The sequence below is a fragment of the Aphelocoma coerulescens genome, chromosome 3 (assembly GCF_041296385.1).
Source record: "Aphelocoma coerulescens isolate FSJ_1873_10779 chromosome 3, UR_Acoe_1.0, whole genome shotgun sequence".
Classification (NCBI taxonomy): domain Eukaryota; kingdom Metazoa; phylum Chordata; class Aves; order Passeriformes; family Corvidae; genus Aphelocoma; species Aphelocoma coerulescens.
Window position 1 is genome coordinate 14,041,006 of NC_091016.1, and position 21,763 is coordinate 14,062,768.

The 21,763-nt window shown below is 40.6% G+C and overlaps 1 protein-coding gene across 12 annotated transcripts in view; it reads right to left on the bottom strand.

Moving 5' to 3' along the window:
• Window positions 1-21,763, bottom strand: part of EHBP1 (EH domain binding protein 1) — a 211,321-nt gene that overhangs the window by 153,399 nt on the left and 36,159 nt on the right. For all 12 annotated transcript variants that reach the window (XM_069009118.1, XM_069009117.1, XM_069009112.1 and 9 more), the window contains 2 exons: window positions 20,088-20,183; window positions 11,138-11,191 (listed from right to left, as the gene is read on the bottom strand). In XM_069009118.1, the coding sequence (XP_068865219.1) occupies window positions 11,138-11,191; window positions 20,088-20,183 (150 nt within the window). The remainder of the gene's footprint in view (window positions 1-11,137; window positions 11,192-20,087; window positions 20,184-21,763) is intronic.

The window sequence follows — 21,763 nt, forward strand, 5'->3', positions numbered from 1 at the left end:
TTCATTTCAGGGATCTACTTTACAGATAAAAACAGGAGACACAATTCTTCACACAATTTTCAACATCGCTTCTGGTTTGGTAAATATTGTATGTGTTCTTTGAATTTTGTGCTGTGCCTTCCTGTGACTGGAGACTGTTTCATGGAGCTGTTTTGCTTTAGGGAGCAAAGCTTTAAGAGTTTCTTTAATCTTATCCCTTGCTGAGCAGAATACTCTTATAGTATAAATCATTAAAACTATATATAAAAACTGAGTCTTTAAAGAAAATCTCTGAAAATTAGTAAGTGTATTTCTTTTTAGCAGGCAAAGTCATCAGAGTCAGACACAGCTGTTCCCTATCTCAGGCTAAGTTGCACAGGGTATTAAACCAAACTTGGAAAACCTGGCATTCATCCTGCTCAGTCTGTCGTTCTGCCACATTGCCAGGAAAGGCAGGTTGGTTTGTTCTCAGTTCTAGTCCGGAGGGAGAAAATCCTCCAGAAGCAGAAATACTGCTATTTAACAGTGCAATGTAACACACAACTGCATACCATCTTCAGACTTCACATGAATCATGCTTGGTGTGTATATATATATATGTAAAACTTTTCAAGCCACTGGAAAATGTGAGAAACATTGCTGAAGTATAGTGCTGTGGTTTAGGAATGGTAGTGCCCAATTTAGTGTTCCCACTGAGACTCTCCAAACCATGCTCCACTCACTCTCTGCCTCTTCCCTCCTGTTTGAGGACTTGCCCACTGGAAACTGGAGCGGCATTTACCCTTGAAGAATTTCCTGTGGTGGTCATTCTTCCTCTCAACTCACATACCCATGCTGCCAGGGCAGAGGTGGGTTTTCCATCCCACTTCCTCCTGTCCTCCACGTGGTCATGCAGGTAAAACCCCAGGGTACCTCGGGGTGTGAACCCTATCTCTCAAGCAGGGGGGTGCTTGCTCCCAGTAGCAGAGGCTCTGGTCTGTACTGGTGGGACATGGGACTTTCCTCTCTAACTTGCTTGAGTCTTTCCGGTCTCTCCACAGTCTTAGTCTTTCCACAGCCGAGGTGCAGGTTGGTAGGGAGGCAAAGAAATGGCTTTCATATTGCTGGAGTCGGGCAGTCACCTGAAGCACTGTTTGTTCTCCTTTCATTGACATCAATGCCAGTGAGTTGGCACATGACAACAGCACGCTCCTTAAAAATTTCCACCACGTGGATTGTGTCAGCTGGACCTCATCTGGATCTACAGGGGACTCTTTTAACTTGAACCCCTATAGATTACCTCCACCACAGCTGATTGTCTCAGGTACCGGATACCTTTCTCTGTGGCATTCCACCTGCCTGTGTGCACTACTAGATCATCCATGGGAGAACACCTTTCCCTCATGCTTGGCAGGAGTTGCCTCCAGAGACTCAGAGCTCCTGTCCTCTTCCCAATCCCCTTGTCAATGCCCACATCCCAGGACAGGGATCCCAGGTGCTTGGCCTTCATACCATGGGCCATGATATCCCAGCATTGGAGCAGCCAGGTCACCAGGGGCTCACCAGACTGGCGGCCAAAATCTTAATCTCACAGCTCAGTCCGGGATAGGGATCGGGTGATTATCTCTGGCCCTGCCTCTTCCTCCTGTTGTGAGGGCCCTGCTTCCTTTTCATCCCTCACTATGCAAGCTGATCTTGTCTTGGATTTCTCTTTCTGAGTAAGACCAGCTGCTACCAACTGTCCCCCTGGTTCAGCTCAGTTTGAGTGGCCACAGCTCCAGTAGGTCTGATTTCCTCCTCCTCCTCCCCCTGAGGGTGCTGCCCAGTATTGAACTGTGTCTGGTGAAGAGCAGCCAGGGCCCAGCACACTGCAGTAAGTTGCTCCTCTCTGGAGTTGCCACAGCCTTGCAAATATTCTGTCACTTTGCCTGTAGCTGTTCAGGGGTGAACTTCCAAACCATCAGAGCAGAGAATTTCCCTAAATACTGGACCATTTTCTCCCACATTCCATGCCACCCATGACTATCCAACCCTTGGGGCAGATTTTTGAATGACCTTCCCAGAAATCTCTGTCCTGACTCTAAGCAGGTGTGGACTGCACTGAGGAGTCATAGCAGAAATAGCAACAAGAAAATGCTTTCTTTAGCATCCAAGGGAAATTCAAATTTCTCAAAAGCTGTTGTAACAGGCCTGAAAGAGGAAAAAGAAGTGAGAAGCTGGGGAAAATCATCCTACTCTGTTCTCCTCCTAGACTGCAAAAATTAACCCTGTCCTGGCCAGAACCAGGACATATAGCCCTCTGTGCTCAGAACAGCAGCCTTTGAGTTCAGGGATGCGACTTTGTATGGGTCCAAAATTTGGCAAAAATTCGGTTTAGTCTTATATTTATGCTAGTACGTGGAAACAGAGAAAATACTGGTAAGTTACAAAATACCATTTATGGCACCTTATTCAATACCATTTTATCCAGGCAATCTTTCCAGCCAAGACTCAGGTTGCCACCACACCTAAGCTAAACCAGAAAAAGCTCGTTTCTACTGCCTGTCAAGATTCAAGAAGCAATTTGGCTCAGATATAGATACAGCAAAACAACGAGAAAGGAGAAACGTCACATGAAACACACAATATGATGGTGCAGCATCAATTCAGAATGAAGAATATGCTGGGAGGGAAATGAATGAAATGTCATCAATTAAGTTATGAAGGTCAATTAATTTCTATTATATTAAACTCTATTAAGACAGCTAACAAGCAAAGATAAGAGGCTGAAAGAAATAACACTCAGAGCTATTACACTGCCAGATGGTTTTCCTAATAACAAGGGTTTTCAGGAGGCCAGAACTCTTATTTTCCTGTCAGCTGGCTATAGTTCTGCTGCTGGCCACTGTTTTTAAATAATATGCTCTCAGTTAAATTACACCTGCTTGCATGTACAATCCTATCCAGTTACTTAATGCAGAGCTACATTTTACACAATAATGGATATTTTAATTCTTTTTTTGACACATATTTCCGTACCTTGAGCACATGCAATTGCAAGGTATTATCTCAAATCAACCAAAATATTCAATTTGACTCCCAGATTATCTGCCTTTGAAGGTGACTTATGTCAAAAATATTTTTCATTAAATGCATTGCCATTTTTTCCATTTTCCACACTGAATATTTTGTACTACATGGCAGCAGCATATGCTGCTGTTCTAACACCGTATAGCTACCAGGTCAAAAATGAAATTTATCCATCATAATGCTGCCCCAGACAGTGGTATTTTACATAATGATATTCTGAACCGCACCAAGAGCAAACACACAGCCGTGACTGTATGGAGATGTAAAAACACATAAAAACCCGACACATGAAAACCAGAAAAAATGTGGCAAGCTGAACAAGCTTAAAAGCAAATACTTCTCTATTAAAAGGCAAGTTGCTTGGCTCAGCTTATGCCTGGAGTATGATTAGAACCCCACTGTAAAACAATTACCAAGACACTCTTGTGTATTTGATGTCTGAAAGAGAAAGGACCTCATGCAGACTCCGGCTCTTGCATGCGCTGGCAAGTGTATTTTACTGCTGATTTTCTATGAATAAACATATGCTAAGAGTGGCTGAAACACACTGCTGGTTTTAAACATGCCTAATGTGGTATTAGAGGTTTGTTTCCAAAGCTGTCTGCCTTGTTTATCAGCTTCCCCCCTCCAGCTGGCAAAGGACACCACTGACAGCAACTCCAATCAGCTGTCGTGTACAACTCAGCTATAGGAGACAGATTCTTCTAGCAGGAAATAGCCTCCCCTCAAAAACCCAAACAAAATGGTTCTAAGCAATTTAGAAAACAGTTGTACTTTACTGCTGTGAATCAATAATAACTGTATAAATTAAATGTTGCCATGTGTGTTATTGTACCACACTTTGTGAGCTACAAAGCCAGAGCCTCACACCCAGGATGCTCTGCCTGGAGCCCAGGGGCCTTCTCTTTCCAGCTGCCACTTGCAAGACCCTCCCATGTAACTGTAGGACAAATATCAGAAAATGAGCTGTTTCCTTCACCAGAAAATGTTATGCCTAAATGCTGTAATACAGTTTTCAAAACTGCCATATCATCTGCCACATTATCTTTGATACAGATGCACTTGGTGCAGCTATTAACACAGCATCAGAAACAACACTATTTAAAGAACAGTTTGGGCACTGCATTTCATTTAGGAGATGAGGATCAAATAATAAAAGAAAACTTTCATAACTGTTTTTGAAAAGACACAGTAGAGTTGGATGGACTCAAATTTCACACTCATTGAAGATAAAAAATGCTATTAAAAGTGTAAAAAGTTAATTAGGTATTAGCAGTTGTTTTAACAATTTCTCTAAAATTCTTATTTAAATAAGATTTCTGTCATCTCTCAGCTCTGCTTTAATAGGTTATTACATATTAATGAAAGAAATTATTCACAGTGGCCCTAATTCCAGGTGATCTGGGTACAGTCTTGTTTTGGTCAGAAGGAAAAGGACATCGCAGACAGCAAGTGTTATGTCCTGAGTGAACACTAACAGGCTTTGCTTTGGGATACCAGGGTGGCTGCAGGTCAAAATATCAATTAATTGACAATGCTCCTCAGAAAAGTTTATGGAGCTCTTGCCCTCACAATGCCTACCTGGAATCAGGGCTGCTGGTGCCTCCCCTTTGTGCTGGGCCAAATAGAGGTGAAAACATCCACAGTCTTTCAGGCCTTCCTCGTGCAACACTTGCCCTAAATACAGGTGGTCATTTACTTGTCCTACAGCACTTGGTGTAAGATTTCTCCAGCAGAACTCAAGTGTGCAATCTACTTCCATTACCTTCTGTACTTTTCAGAGAAGATGCCAAAAATCCAAGGGGATTGGTTAGGTAAGGGACTCCCAAAGGGTCAGTGTGGATACACAGGGGAATCACCCACTCTCAGACACCCCAAACCAGGGTGATCCACTCTGTGCAGAAGCCGCTCTCCTACTCCTTTCTGGAGTCAGGACTCTGCCCCTGATCATATTCCCATTTTAGATAAAATTGCCCAGAAATACCATCATGGAGCACAGAAGGAACAAATATGTATTACTGGAAAAGCACAGGATCAGGCCTCTGAAAAAGGTTTCCTACCCTGGCTCCTTTACAGCCAGAGCAGCCAATCAAGACAACAATTTCTGCAAGTTTTGCTCCAAAGGCCTAATCTCGGAGATTTCTCAACTAGAACAAAGTGCTAAATATTTAATGTAAGCAAAAACTAAGAGTAAAACAAGTTTTCTGAATCTCTATTTCATTTAAAGCAGAACAAGAGTGAGACAGCTGACAAAGCAGCATTTAATTCCTAGCTATATCTAGACCAGAATACTCAGCCTAATTTACACAGGCAGCCAGTCACAGTTCACATAATCACACACAGCAGAATATGACAAGGGAATTAAAGGACCAGGAAAGCATGTCTGAACTATGAGCTATTCTAAATACATTAAATGCAGACATTTAATTCAGAAAAAAGCTAACCCAATCAATTATTATTTTAAGCAAAAAATTACTTCAAGCAAAAAATACAAAACGAATGGATAGAGAGGCTTTTACTACTTTTTCTTAAATAAAGGAAATAGCCAATTTAAACCTAAGCTCCCACATGCTACAAAGATGCACTAGACGAGATAGCCAAGATTTTGTAATAAATTCTGGGATAGCAATGGATCAGCAAGGAAGGAATCACCCTATTCCTATGTCAGTCTTTTCCCCCAGGTTCTTCCAGCAAACGGCATCAGCAGTACTCAGAATTTCAATTCCCTGCGCTATGCTGGCATTTGCTTCCCAACATCTATTTCCAGAAACAGGTGGGAAGATTAGACTCAGGCTTTCATTCAGATGTAAAGCAAAACTTGCACTTGCAGAGTTAAGTGTTGCAGCAGTACTGTAGTAAAAGATATTCAACCACTCAGCAAAAAAGTATGATTTTACCAAAATTCTGGGCTAATTACTGTTCCTATTCAAATGAGTTATTTCTCAAAAAAGCTTCATCTGGAAAACAGCATATTCAGAGCTGTATCTGATGAGAACCTAACTTTTTGGTAATACCTAATTTTATTGTATCACATTTAAAATTGGTCTCCTTTAAGACTAGAAACAAATTCATTTCTATATCCCACCACCTGCCCTCTCTTTCCCATTACTTTCACCTTATTTATCACCTTTATTTGTGGTGTCATGCCAGGCATTTTAAGAGAGAGAAATAATCTCCCCAAACCTGTGAGTGATAAAACATGCTCCAGGGCATTCAAAATGAGAAATCATCATAAGCAACCATGATCCAGAATTTCAGAGGCAACGGGGGGAAGGGTGGACTGGGGGATGACAACCACAAAAGAACACACACAAACCAATAAAATGAAGCTGGATTATGTCAAATGTTCTGTAACATTTTCTAATGGTTCTTTCATTCCGAGGCTTTGCTGATATTTGAGTGGAGGCCAATTCAGAACTCCTTCTAGGTTAGGGTTCCCGAAGTTACACAAGAGCGACAGACAGAAGGCAAAGTCAGATCTCATTTTTTCAGCTTAAACTTGTTATTCTTTGTAGCTCTTCCCTGCAGGCCAGCATGAACAGCAAATTCTAGACTCTTTTTTTCTCTCATTGCAGAAGTTTCAGTGGGCATATTCAAAAAGGCACCATTAGAAAACAGCGCCTAAAAAGGCATCAAAGCATTTTGGAAGACTCTCTAGAAAGGACAGATGCAGCAGTCAGTTCAGTTTCCTAGATCTCAATACAGGAACAGCCTGGAAATTCTGCCTGGCATGCTTCCCCAGGCAGGTGACAGAGTGCAAGCAGAGCTGGGCACTGCCAGTCACTGAAAGCCACGGGCAGCAGGAGCAGAGCAGGACACTGAGCACTCACTCACTCACACATAAATGAATCCGTGGAAAGAGAATGCTAATGATCTGCTAATGAAATCATGGAAAATGAAATCCCACACATAACCACTGCCACATTGTTAAGAAAATGAAGAGCAGCCTTAAAGTCTATCAACAAAGATCTGGGCCAGAATGATTCCCAACAAGGACAATGGAGCTTTGGAAGAGGCTGACTGGCAGTGCTGCAGAGAGCCCACCTTAATTTTTTTTTTTTTAACTGTTTAGGCAAGTGTTTGTCTGGAATTATGCTGCCTTGAGGCAACAGTGCAGGTCAGGTGAGGCTGCCTCCAGTCCCAGCTTACAGGAATCTATGAGCAAAGCTTCAACAACAGGTGGGGCATTTTCCTGCATTCATCTGCCAAATCAGTAGGTCTGGGATGTCCTCTTCTGTTGTTAGCAAAGACTAAGTTTTAATAGGCCTGCCACATAAAAAAGAGGGCTACAGTTCATGTCAGGAATAACAGCAATTATTGTCAGAGGAATTTCCTGCTGGAAAGGGCTTGCTCACCACAGCCCTGAGCCCTGGGAATGACCTACGAACAAAAAAGAAACAAAGGCCCAGGTGGGAAGATGGAGAAGCCTACTATGAATTTTGGAATATATTACTGTGCTATTAGAGACACAAACATGGGCTCAAAAAATATTTTTGACAAAAAAAAAAAAAGTATTTTTGACAAAAAGCTGGAAAACTTGTTTCATAGTGTGTGCATTTTCAAGTTGGAAAACATTCCGTGGATCTTTCCATTCCATTAAGAATGTAGGAAGTAACTGTCTACAAAACTGCCAGCAAACAAGTAAACATTATGGTTTGTCCTCAGTAGATGTTCTTATGTACTTTTCCATGCTTTGAGCATGCTAGGAAGCAAAAGGACATTTTTCCATCGCTTCAGATACCTTTATTTGAGACAAAGTTCTTGTACACAGAGCCAGTGAAAGCTTTCACATCTTTGGACCACTTTAAACCTCCTCTCTTCCCTCCTATCCCTTTCTCACTCCATAAGCTAAACAATTTGCAGAGACAAAGAAACACAGCCCAAACTTCAGGTCAGCTGAATGCTTCTCAGAGGTGTAAGTTGACTAAAACTGCCCTCCCTCCTGGCACCTCTGAGAGGACACTCAGTGAGCTCAGTGAAAGGAACCACATGTGGAAACAGCATATATTCAAGTCACCCATAGAAACAATGAGAGAGAAAAATCACTTACTAGAGCAAGGGGCTTATAAAATGGAAGGCAACTAGTCCTTGTTCTCTAAATGGAATAGGAAAAATACCCTAATACCAGTCTGTAAGATTTTGAAAGCCTGTTACCACTCCACACATGGGCAAGTCTTACTCTCAGTTATGAATTTCTTTCTATCCTACTTGCAACAGCCAACCTGAACATCCAATGTTACTATTCAGAAGAACATAAAAAACCCCAAGAGAATTCCAAGAACTGCCTCATGAAGTAAAAGCAGATAATCAATTACACAGAGTGTGGTCAAAGAGAGATGAAATTAGAGACAAGAAAGTTATCAGTAAACATACAAAGAACACAGCTGTGAAGGAGATAAAGACATGGAAAAGGCTGATGGAAAATGAATACCAAGATTTAAATGGAAAGAAACTGCTCTACAATCAAACTATTTATGGATTATACATACAGTGGATGACAAAGTTCACCTACTAGAATACAAATACAGAGTGACTAGGGCAATAAAAATACAGCTAGAAAAAAAAATCTGAAGTAACCAAGGTAATGGACCATGAAGTAATGTACATACACCCCAAACAAGAAAATAACCACAAGAAACAAGTATTTTGCTTGATTTTCATTTACAGCATGGCTTTCTTGCACAAATTACCTCATCACTACTTAAGAATCCCTCTGAAAGTGCAGCATAAACTTGTTTGGAATTTGGTAGTATCTGTCAGCAGAGGCATCAAACTGCAGTTGAATATATTTTTTACCTGGTCTTTGCTCATTAGAACTGAAGCATTACAAAATTATTTTCAAGATTGACTTTTAATACTAGTTAAAAAAAGAAACAAACTCAAAATTTTTAGCAGAATTCAGATAGCTTCACAATTCAAACACATCCCTAAGCTCTTCAGACTTCAGTATTTTGTGTTCTGAGTGCGGCTGACCAAAGAGGAAGTGAAACCCTGCAGCCTCTCAGGACAGAGAACTTCCTCAGACAGAAAGGAAAAGGTCTCAAGGACTGTAAATGTCCCTGTGCTTCCCAAAGCACAGGGTATTGTCAGGTTGATGATGAATACATTGCTGTAAAACCAGGCAAATCATACATTAGGCCCGAAGAGGGTAAATGGCTGTAATTTAAGGAGTGAGGAGATCAACCTCTGGCCTCCCTAGCTCCCCTGTTTCTAACAGGCAGGTGTTCCATGCTCTGGAATGTCAGCCAGCCATAGGGATCATTTGTCACTTGCTCGATGAACATGTTTTCATCCACCACTAAGTGGAGCTGTTACTCTGGGAAAAGAGTTTCTCCACCTCTTCCAGAATTTAAAAAAAAAAAAAAAAAAAAAGGGAGAAAGAGGTGATTGAAAGCAGCCAGTTTCATAGTTGCTTTAGCTCAAAATAATTTTTGCAGCGTAACTATTTATTAAATTTATTATTCTGAGGATACTATTTCTATATCCTCCAAAGAATGAACATCTACCTACCAGTGACTATTTGGCAGTTCTTGTGAGATGAACTAACAGCACAACTGAGGTTGTAAAGAAGTTCCCACATAACAGAAGATTGCCCAGCACAGCTCAGCGAAGGTGTGAGGCAGAGAGCAAGAACAGCAGCTGCCCCCTCTACATGGAATACACCAACACGTAAAGAAAGCAAGACACAAAGTCAGTCTACATGCCCCATATAAAATCCTGAAAAAAATCATCTGCAATGTCACAGGAAATCCAGCTATACCCAGAGGGGCTGGCTGAGAAACACACTGACATTGTTTTATCCCAAGCTACTTGTAAAGTGACAATTGGGGATGGAGACTTTCCTGATTAAAATAAACTACGTGAGAAAGAAAAGGAAACTCCAGGAAACAGTAACTAAACTGTGTTTTGTGTTAACAAGTGTTGTAAGTGAAAATAGAAACTTGACATTTAAAACAAAAGTAGAAATAAAGCACATTGCTTTCAGCCCTTTTAAATGTTCACTTACTGGTAATAAGAATAAACCTTAGCTTTAGACATTCAAATCATTTTCCAATATTGACAAGAAAAAGAAGCATTTTTAGGTACAAAAAGATACCACGCAAAATCCATTGCATCCCCACACTTCAGTGCTATGTGGTACTACTTGGTAGAAGAGCATTTTCTTTTTTGTTTAAAAGCAACATAAAAATTAAATCATATTACTGAGAAACAGTCCATAATGAAACTATATTAGTGAGCAATAAACACTCTGGTTTGATACTACAATCCTTTAAAATGTATTTCAAAACAAAGTTTCCTCTTCAAGAAAACCCCAGGTAAAGCAGCTTCCCCTTTTTTCGGCCCAGGCAGCCCCAGAGCGGAAGCTGCTCCCCAGCACAGAGAAGGGAAAGGAAAAAAGTACTTCATGAAGCACTTGCTCTATGCAATCTCAAGCACTGCAGTTTGGCAGAGCCTGTTGTTTGTACAGCCCTCAGGAACTCAGCTCTCCATGAAGTTCTGGGAGCTCCTGACTTGGAGGAGTCAGAGATTCACAGGAGCAGCTTTTGGGTTTTCACTCAGCGCACACAACACGCAGAGGGCAAGACTGGATCCCAGGGAGCACCTGGTGACTCGCACTCCTCACTATGTGACCTCCTGCCCCAAATTACCTATCAAAGGCAAGCAGTGAAGCTCTGCTCATCCCTAAAGAGCAGCATGCAAGCCCAGAAGGGTACAGTGCCATCTGGGAGGTACAGATGTCATAACCCAGCTCTGACTTGTTCCCTGCCCTGCTCATACACAAATAATGTGTCACAGCCCATAAAACTGTGAGTCATAACCCAACTCTAACTTGTTTACTCCACTGCTCACAGCAAACTAATGCAAGGCAGACTGATGCTTACAGGGAAGGAATTCAAGCAGTGTAGTACAGCACTCCCCTCTCCTGCATTTTAATTGTAACATAACAATAGGTAATTTTAATAAGCCCTCATTACTACAGAGCTAGGATCTACTGTGATTCAGCTGCTCAAATTTTATTCAAGACTTTTTCAGCATCTGGACAACTTTTAATCTTTTTAAATGATTAAGTCTTATACATATAAAAATCCATAAAAACATTCCATCTTACATTCTCTATGACAAACATCCATTCCTTGTCTTCAAACTCTTCAGCGTGGGGATCCTAGAAAAACAAACCAGAGAATTTGAGTCTAAAAATAATCCAGGATGCAAGAGATTGCAACACAGCCAAGATTTCCATATACTCCGAATTATTTTTACTCACAGAAGATGACAGATGGAAATATTTTAGCTAGGATTTAGGCTTTATTGGATGTCCATTATATGATGAACAAGTTGGGCTAAAATTGCAAGTGAGGATTTAATAGAGACTCCTACAGACACAAACATGAGGTTGATGCTGATAAAGGCCTGTAATTCTGTTTCCTTTCATCCAGTGTGAAAAAAAAAAGAAAAAAAGAATAAAAGATAAATCTCTCTTTAATTCTTGAGTTCCACCTCCCAAATAAACACAACAAATCTAAATCTTGCAGATAACAGTGCAGGGAGTCCCTTGCTTTCAGCTGGAGTGAGAAGATGCACACCCCAACCTCCTTATGCCCAGACTCTATGAGCACAAGCAGAGATCCAGTCACAGTTTCAGCACAGCACCTCCTTCCACTGCAGATTTCTTAAATATTTATCCTGAGTTCACAACATTCCTATTGTATCACATGTGAGGATCAGAAAACATTTTAACTAACAGGAAGAAAAATAACAATGAAGTTCATATATTTGGCACTTTCTTTTTAATTTAATGAGCTTTCAGTCTGCTGGAGTGGCCTGTATTGTTGTTGTCTGAAAGTAAAATAACAGTGGAGAAGACAGTAAGTCATTCCTCTCATGCCTCTATCAAGGATCCTATTTTAAACAAAATACTTCTTAAAAAATATAATTAATCATCCAGTCCTACTTCTGAACAACTGCAACAGAACTTCTACTCCTCTAGCAAAATAGATTCTCACACTAAGATAATGTGTCTTAAGTCTTTCTTTTGACTTTTGCTGTACCTCAATTCTATCCTACTGTTTCTAGTTACAGGAAAACACTCAATCACTCCTTTGCCCCCCATGCTTGCATGCTGTAGGTACTTGCAGATAAATGTCACTTCCATATCATCAGCATTTCCCAATATCATATATGAGACCCCTCAGCATCTGCAGTTTTTCTTGCTATTATTTGGCAACTGGTCCTGACACTACAGCAAGCATGGAATCATCTTGCTGCTCTAAATTAACACCACTCATCAATATATCTTGCTCCTACCTCATATCCATTAGTACCATCTTTCCTTTCTATCCAGAATGCTACAAGCCTCACATTTAATCTTCTTGACTCACCTTATCTCAGCCTTTGCTTTAACCCTTGTTTCACTTCAGTTTTGCTTTGAAGTCAGACAGTGGGGAGAGGTACTGTACCACTTTTTAACTAGTTCTCTTCGAATACACAAAATAAAATAATTTGTAAGTAACAGGCTTATAGTGCCAACAAACAGAGGAAAGAATTTTTTTTTTTTTTTTTTTCCAGTACACAAAAAACTTGGGAAGTGTGCTCTTAAATAAACCTCCTCTTTGGATGAACTACAATAACACTTCAAGGAAGATATCATCCCATCTCCTCCTGCACATCCTTCCTCTAAATCCCAGCCAAGTGGGTTCCCTGTGCAGCTCCCCTGTAAAACACTTTCAATGAAAGAGTACAAGATGTTGCTAAAAACTTATGTCAAAACGGATGGCTCATTTTTATAGATGAATAAATCTTTTAAGAGGTTTTTTTAAAAAACAGAATAATTTAAATACTACAAGTGAGTGTCAAAACATGCTGTACCAGTAAACATAAGGACAGAAGGGCAAGTAGATACATAAAAAATTATATTAAGGTATCTCCATGTTCCAATTAATGTCTTGTAAATACCAGATTATGTAATTATATCTCCATCACATTAATCAGGTTTGTGGAATTCTGCATTATGTAAGTGAAGTACACAATACCTGAGGGTTTGGTGTATACTATATAAATTCTAAAGATGTAACTTTCTGTAATCCAGCTGTTAAATACTTAAAATTTTTAGGAGTTAACCTGAGGCAATTACCTTTCTGTTTAATTGCTTCCTTTGATACAGCATGAAATGACATAATGAGATTTAATGGGATCATTAACCACTTTATGTTTTAATAAGCTACTCCATAAGAAATGACTCAACTCTTAAATATTTCATCCTGCTCAATTTTTTCCCCTTACTCCCCCAAAAGCTATTAGTACAAGTTTGCAGGCTGACCTAAAACTGCTTCTAAAGTCAGGGTTCAATATTTTATTATCCCATGTAACAAACAAAACATTCCTTGTTTTATTTGTGCAAGGCAATAATCTATAAAGACAAACCAAGCTCTCTGTCAGTGGCAATAAAACCAACTCACACCTCTGAGGGCTACAGAACCAGGTGCTCTGCTAAGTATTTCTGATCATCTGACAGAGCAAAATAACACCATATAATGCAAAGACTTTGTAATGTTCAACATTTTAGCACACACTTGAAAGCAAGTTGTGAATACTTTAGGAAGATAAATGCAGTGTATGGCCCCAAAACAGCCCTTAAAAGCTTCAAGGACTTCTATAATGAACAACCTTACCAAAGGTTCAGAGTAAGAAATATGCTGAGATATAGATACTTTGCATATGTGTAAGATACTTCAGATTTAAAGGTGAATCCAGATTTTTTTTTTTTTTAAAAAACCCATGTTTCTTGTAAGCTTTAAAATGTTTCTATAAACAGAAAACCCTGAATAATTTTATATAGATAAGCCTCAGCATCTTCTCGCAACAGACACATAAGTGGCTTCACTCTTCCATTAAAATGCTTTTATCAGAAGTCCAAGGAGCAGCATAGAGAGTCCTATTTCTAACTAACTTAGAACTCTGTTACGTGGTCATGTAAACAGACACTTGTATGATTACATACATAACACAGACATAATACAGCCATAACACAGGTTCTATTGCAAACAACATGTCACACTTTGGGCTAACATTTCCACATGGGGTCTCTGTAACAGGTGATGTTTCTATAAATCTGGCTAATCTTTCATCTTATTCTGGATTTGAAGAGAATAAATACCAATTTTAAAACAGCCACAACACCACATACTTTCCTCACTGGCTAATCCTTATTCTCCCCTCATTTCCCACATAAAACTCATGGGATTTACCTAGCAAACTATTATTCGAGGACTATACAACTGATTATGCTTTCGGAAAAAAAATGCCATTCCAAAGAAGAATAACTCCAGGAGTAATGGTCATAGCAGCCTTTGGAATGCTCACTGTATGAAAGCACTCTCTGGTAACAGGGCACACAAAACCTCGCCTCACCTGCAAGCCAGATACAAGATGCAAACACCTAAAGTCAAGAGTTATAAATAGACCTCATTCCCATCCCCCTTCCCAAAAGCAAATGATAATGAAAATTACCTAAAAAGATCAAGGAACAAATTGCCTCACACCTCACTGTAATGTGAAGGGTGTTGGCAAGAGATACTTTTTTGATAATTCATATTTGCTTCACCAATACACCACAGATGCAGAACTACACTCTATCCAATACTCATGGTTTCACCATGAATTGAAAACCATAAGCATTAGGACAAGTGGACTGAACAGCTTGTTGCTCCTCCTCATTTTACTATGTAAAAAAGGAATCATTAGTTTTAATACCAAGACATGGGTCCCATTTTCCTGTCTCAGCCTGATGTTCCTTTCCGTATCCTCAACTAAGTTTTAGAGCCTTTCTTCTCTACCCTTTTTTCCTCTCTTTTTTTTCCTCTGGTAAGATGACCTTAGTGTTCAAAAGTAACACTCAGGTGAGAAGCAAATAATAGGGAACTGTGCAAGAGACAGGACATCAGCTTTTCTCTGCAATCCCACCCTTCACCTTCTTTCTGTGACACCATTCTGCCCATCCACATGCCAACTACCCAAAAAGTCAACTCTTCTGGGCTTGGGAAGAGCAAAGGACATGTGAGTCACATTTTTCTGTTCTCTGCTGATCACTCCATCATGAACCCATTCTTGTCAAGGACTAGATCCTTTCTGCAGAGTATAAGGTGGTTTCAGAACACTGAAGAAAGGTAAACCTTCTCCAATAATTCAGGTTATACTCAGACTTATTTTTGTATCTCTTGTAACAGGAATGAAGGACATGTCAGGAAACAAGGGACTGCTGCGTTTCCTAATCAGCAGCCAGAGAAGATCTTGAGACTGTTAGTCCCTTCCTCCCTTCCTTCCCCATGCCTCCTCCCTAAGCGTTCCTGGTTTTTGAAGCTTGTCTTTCAATTAGATCACTTCATACCAGCCTTAATCTTCAGTCTTTCTTCTTGGGGAATAACTACTTAAGGACTGTCATATTGAATCACATCAAATGCTGACAGGGTGTGTGATCTCCCTCTACCAGTGACCTGCAGCAGATGCTCTGGGTACTCCAGCATCTGTCCTCAGCTTTTGTACTTGCCTGCTTGAAACTGCACAAGACTCAAAATTTGACCCAATTCTTGTTGCTTTCAATGCTGATTACAGAGGTCTGATTAGTCTAGAAAATCACATACAACTGTGATCAGCTTTAATTGGAGCTGCCAGAAAGCAGGGAGCTCTGAGCAGACCGGCAGAAACATCCCTGTGCATCACCACACCAAGCTCACGCTTTCCTGTAAAGCGTCTGGGCTAGAAAGGTGACAAGCACTGAATGTCCTTTTTTTTTAAATTTTTTTTTTCCCCCCCACAATTAGTCCCCCACTTATCCTTTAAGTTTTTAACCATTTAATTTTTTGAAATGTGCTCACTTCCCCGAGCTCACGATTTTTATATCTGATACACAACACCTTGCCTTATGGAACTGGTATTCCCCGCCTATGGAGTATTCTCCAATAGTACCTGGTCAAGCCCCTGGTCCCTCCTAAACTGAAACAAGCATGTTCTGAACCTGAACTTGGTCTTTACTTATGAGAAATGGCTTTATGAAGAAGTTTTGGGCTAATTTGTGTTCTTTTTTTTCCTCCCCTGAGATAATGCATTGGCTTTGTTGCAGTGTTCCTGCTACAGTGTGACCACTTATTACTCTGTAAAATCAAAGCACAATTGACTTGGGCTTTCAAGAAGAATGATAGGGATTTTTTCTGAGTAATATGTGGGGACAGGAATACTTTCAACCATACAAGTAACCCTTGATCATCTATTTCATTCTTATTTTACTCATAAACACCTTTTGTGCGCTTAGAAAGCTATGCTTTTAAAAATGCCTTTTTCAAACCTTGGAATTAAGAGTTGGTAATGGTCCCTGTTGGTGCAGTGGTACATTGGTGTGATAAAACACGTACATTACTGACAAAACAAGTGTTTTGTGTAATCCAATGAAGCAAAGTCCACGTTTACTCCAGAAGAACAAACATTTTTGCTTGGGAAGTCACTTTGCTTTTAAGCTAGAAAATAATGATGTTGCAATTTAAATCCTCATTGTACAACTGATGTTCATTTAACTTTACTAAAAGCATTGGGCTTGCTTGGCAGTGAAAATTTCTGGTTTACAATCTCTCTCAGCTGATAAAGATCTGTGTTTGTATATAAACCCACAGAAAAGTATACAAGTTTTCTTACGTGGTAGTTAAACTTTGCTAAGGCAGGGACTTAAAATTAACTTCTAAAGCACAATCATGGTAACAAAAAAAAAAAGTGGGAATTCAGCCCTGGCTTTTCTGGCATTTGTGAATCTTTCAATGAAAGCACTAAAAATTATGGATTTTAAATGCACAATAGGCTTATTGTTTCAGTGTTTCCTTCTCCCCAGTTTGGTTGAAAAACCCAAGGCATAACTAAACATCAGTGTGGAGCTCAGCAAAGGAAGAAGTTAAACTTTCAGAACAGATGGAACTTTTTATGTAATTAGCACCTCATGGGCAGGAGCTACAGCTAGTCAAGGGAAGCTGAATCAATATATCCATATGATGCTTTTCCCCACATGACTCCAGGGCATTATAAAATTTTACCAGTAGCCCAGAATTAATTGAAACAAACAAACAAAAAAGCTCACATTTATTTGAAATTAAAGTTTTCTAAATGAAGGTTGTAATCTCTTCAGTACTTTGCTTGTGTAAGAATTACAAATATGTCATTGTAAAGAAGCTAACACCCAAAGTAGGGCTGTGCAGATAATGCAGAATATCTCATCTGTTGACTGATCACAGGGACTTTGCTTAGCCAGCTCTCAAGTGTCCACCGCTGACTAGTGGAGAGGAGACTCTCAGCATTCTCATCAGCACTTGAAACCTTGACTTATCTCCTAATCCTACCGGCAACACATTTCAACAGCCACTTACGAATGCACTGCCACTACCGTGTGAATCATTTCCCACAACACATAGCTGTCTGTCTGGAGCCCACTCCTTCCCTTCCCTGCACTGCCCTTCCCAACAGCAGCACTGCACTCATTTGTTATCTGTGATTGCTACACAGCTCTGTCAGAGCAGCCAGCTCCCAGCTGTGGGCTCTGCCAGGGTGGACACAGAGGCAGCAGCTCCCTGAGCTTCTCAGGTGGTGGGGAAAGCGAACGACTCCTGGTTGTTAAATGAGGCCAGGCTGAGTGCATGTCCTGCAAAGTGCCAAACCTTCAATAATCGCCCTCCTTCGCTGGGGATTGGCTCCAAAAAGGATTTTTACAGAACTGCAAGATGAGCAGCCTCTTTTTCTGAGCTTTACTGTTTTTAGTCTTTTTGTCCCCTTTCTTCTAGGGGAAGGAACAATGTAAATACCCGACTTCCAAGTCAGCTCCCAGAACGGCAGCTGCAGTGTGCCATTGCACACTTCCCTTCCCTCTGTTCCAGTGTTGCCCAGAGAACGCATCAGCTGAGTGACAAACAGCCAGTTCTTTTTGACTGCCTTCACCCAGAACCTACCAGCCATAGAAATGTGAGCTCTGTGGGTGCTGGGACATGTCCTGTGCTGCAGCTGAAGCACCACAGAGCCAACAAAGCCGTCAGGGGACTGGGCACGGCCTGGACTGGGCTAACACCATCTTCTGCCCACAGTCCCCTGCCCCTCACAGCTCACTCAGGCAGGCTGCTGGTCTCACACATGTACAGTGCTCATGGGGCACCACACTGCTCGCTCAAAAAGCAGCTCTGTGCCACACTTGCATCCCCTACAGAGAACAAAGGGTGTTTGGCCATGTACAGGCATTCTTGTTAGAAGAGCCAGAGGATCAATTAGAGCAGATTTTACAGTAAGAGCTGCCTGACAGTGTGATGATTCTCAATATCTTGATTATAAATCCAGTGCTCATTCCCCCAGAGACCAGTGGGTACTATTTACAGAAGGCACAGCTGCTGGAGTTATTCACGCTCCTACCTCTCCTCCCAAACCAATTCTTGTGACAGGCAGGCTCATTTTGGGGGGAGAGAAAGAAGTCCAGTGAACAGATCTGCCTGCAGAATTAGTGCTGGGTAAAATTAAGCTTTTGTAATACCTGACACTGGCTCCAGAGGCCCTTCTGTCCCTCACTAGATGGTCCTACCCTCAGTCTTAGTTACACAACTAACAAGGCTGCTGTGCTGTTCTACATAACAGAACCCTGAAGCAGTGCAAGTGTAAATAAAAAAATGGGATGGCAAGAGAAGGCTGGAAACCACCCTCACTACAAAGCTACAGTACCAGAGCTGCAGCCAAAAGAAACTTTATTTCTCATTCTTCATGCAACATTGTAATCACAATCAAGATTTGTGTACATTTCTGCTTCACTTTAAATGTTGAAAATACCAAGCAACATTTACAGTGTTGCATAACCACATTCAGATTGTACAGACATGTAGCATTGCCACATAATGCTGACAAGCTTCTTAGTCCAAGTAGAGGTCCTTGAAGCAAACAATTTTTGGTAGTGAACTTTTGAAGCTCAGTTGAAGACTATGTGTTAAGAAGAGAGACAAATTTATGATAGTTAGCATCACTGCCAACCTGAGAAGTTTGTGTTCATCGGTAATCCCAAAGGCAGGAAGAAAAAAATAAAGGGGGGAAAAAAAAAAGACAACCCCCTTATTTTAGGTTTAATGAACCAAGTAATAAATTCCCATTCTAAGGCTAATCAGAAGCCACATCCAAGCAGTTACTGAGGAGAGTCCCCAAGACAAAGAAATACAAATATTACTATTTAGAAAGAAGTATGTTACTGTTGCCTTAAGCTGGAAAGGGAGCAGTTAGAAAAAAGAACAGCCAGAATGTAGATGAAGGCACCAGAGTAAAGAACGAGGAAAAACTATGGAATGAAAATCCCAGAAATCTTCAGCCTCCTACACTGTTACACATGCAAAGCTGCATTGTTTATCTTTATGCAGAAAGGGCCTTGCCCAATGATATTTGGGAAATAAGTTCTAGCATAACTATCACTTCCTCCTCCTGCTTCACAGCCACACAAATAAACTTCTCTTTTAGTAGAACAAATGCAGTTTAAAAAAAAAATCCCTGTAAAATCTTATCATTCTCTATAGTATTCCAATCCTCCACATCCACCCTTACAGCTGCAATCACATCAGCGCTGTGATGTTTGTGTAGCATTCTAAATAATGGGAAGTGAGGAGCTGGATTCTGCTGCAGCCAAGAGTGTGCACTGCAACTGAACAAGGAAGTCTAGAAATAACTGTTACAACAACCTCTGCCTTCCAGCATTTAAAGAAAACCTACCAGGCTGTAACCCATGCCAAGTCCTTACACATGTACTACGTGCACAGCTACACATGTGCTGAACTCTGTGCCAGTGCCCCAACACAATCAGCTCAATGGGTATTTCAGTGTGTTAACTACAGAAGTCAGCTTCAGCAGGGAACAGACCATCCCTCTCCCCCAGATTTGAACTGAGGACATAAGGTTGTGCAGTTAACGATTTAAAACCAGCAAGATTAGACCTTGTGACTATAATCTGGCATAGAATTTTTCATGTATTGTTTAGGAAATAGTAAAGATTATGCTTTAAAAAAAAAACATACCTTGAAGAGAGTCACGGTAATTTCAACATTTTCGGGTACAGGCCACACCACCACCCCACGGTATGGGTTCTTGATGCCAGGCTGCCAGCTGTGTGCCTAAAGGAAGAAAAAAACCCAGTTGTTTAAAGCCATTATAAAAGTGCTGACTTGACTCCCACAGGACCCAGGGCATGCAGGTAAAAGTAGCATATCACTGACTCCAGAAAGGTCACATTCTTCAACCCATGCCTCTACTGAACATTTCAAAGGACATAATTAAGAATGACAGTAAGGAAACTCAGACCACTAGGAGACTTTTCCATTGAACTAAAGCTGTTTCTCACAAGGTCCTAAGCTCTGCTTTTTTATTACATAGCACAGGTCAGGATACTTAGAGCTTTGCAAAAATTAAGGCTGTAAGGTCAGGACTTCTGTAGCAAGCTGAGCTTTATTTTGTGTACAACACACAGTGCAGGTTTAATCACATTTACACCTAAATAGAGCAAGAAGTTTTACTTCAGGAAAGAAAAGTGGAAACAACGATTTAAAATACTGCTAGAACATTTAAGTTTATAAGAATTAATATACCATGGTACCTACACCTAGACAAGACAACAAAAAGTCCAACAGTTAAATAGGCTGAGAACTTGTCTACCTTTTGAGCAGCAGTTTGGACTGGTGTATGGCCTGTACTTACATTTTAACAGCCAGCCCTTAAAAAACACTGTGTGTGAGCATTTCTGCTCTGGTTTGGAGTAAGTATGCCTTTTTCCAAGCTCAGCCTAAACTATTTTGTGATGCTGTAAGACAAATGAAGGAAGGATGCTGCTGCAGAAGAGACAGCTACAGAGCCAGGGTGTTATTAGAAAACTGTGGAAGTTTTATCAGGAAAGACTGTACAATCTATTTACTGTTATCAGAAGCCAATTAACTTGGCTTTTTTCTTTTTTTAATTCTAGAGCATCACTCAGTGCAATTTTATACTCCTTCCAACACTCAGAACTTCAGATTCAGGCTGTTAGAACATACTTTTGCTTTAGTAAGGTTAGCAGGACTTGTGACTCAGGTTCTCAAGGCACCCTAGGGCAACCTGGGCAACTTTAAGGATGACTTTGCTGTACCAAAATTGGAAAAGCAAAGCTGAAGAAGCAGTCCCATCTCTACAGAGGCAGCAGCTCTCTGCTGCCATGTACAGTAGGGAGTGCCAAACATTGCCAGCTCTCCCATAGTTTTATCAAAAATTTTTTAATCTTTGGTGCTCTGCTTGAAACTGCAGCTCCCAAAGATGCCTAATTAGATCAGATTTTTCAGTGAGTGTCTATGCTTTGTGCTTGCAGAGTAGCAACTTGGAATTTTAAAATAAGAGCAACTTGAAAGAACCCAATTTCTACTATTTTTACTCCACGAATTTCAGTCTAATCACATAATTCTAAAGAAGGCCTGGATGTATTTTCTGAATAACTGAGCAAACAACACCAAACAACACAAAGAAAACCTATATATTTTACAAGAAAAAGGTATTTTGTGAGCAGCAAAAAACTCCACAGTAGATGTCAATACTACCACAGCCACTGGAGCTGCAGTTTGTGTGTCTCTGTCCCACAGAACCCTCAGCCCCCTGCATCACTCCCAGCTTGCCCACAGAGATCTTGAGCAGACACAAGGCAGTGATCCAGAGCCAGGCACCAGCTCATCTG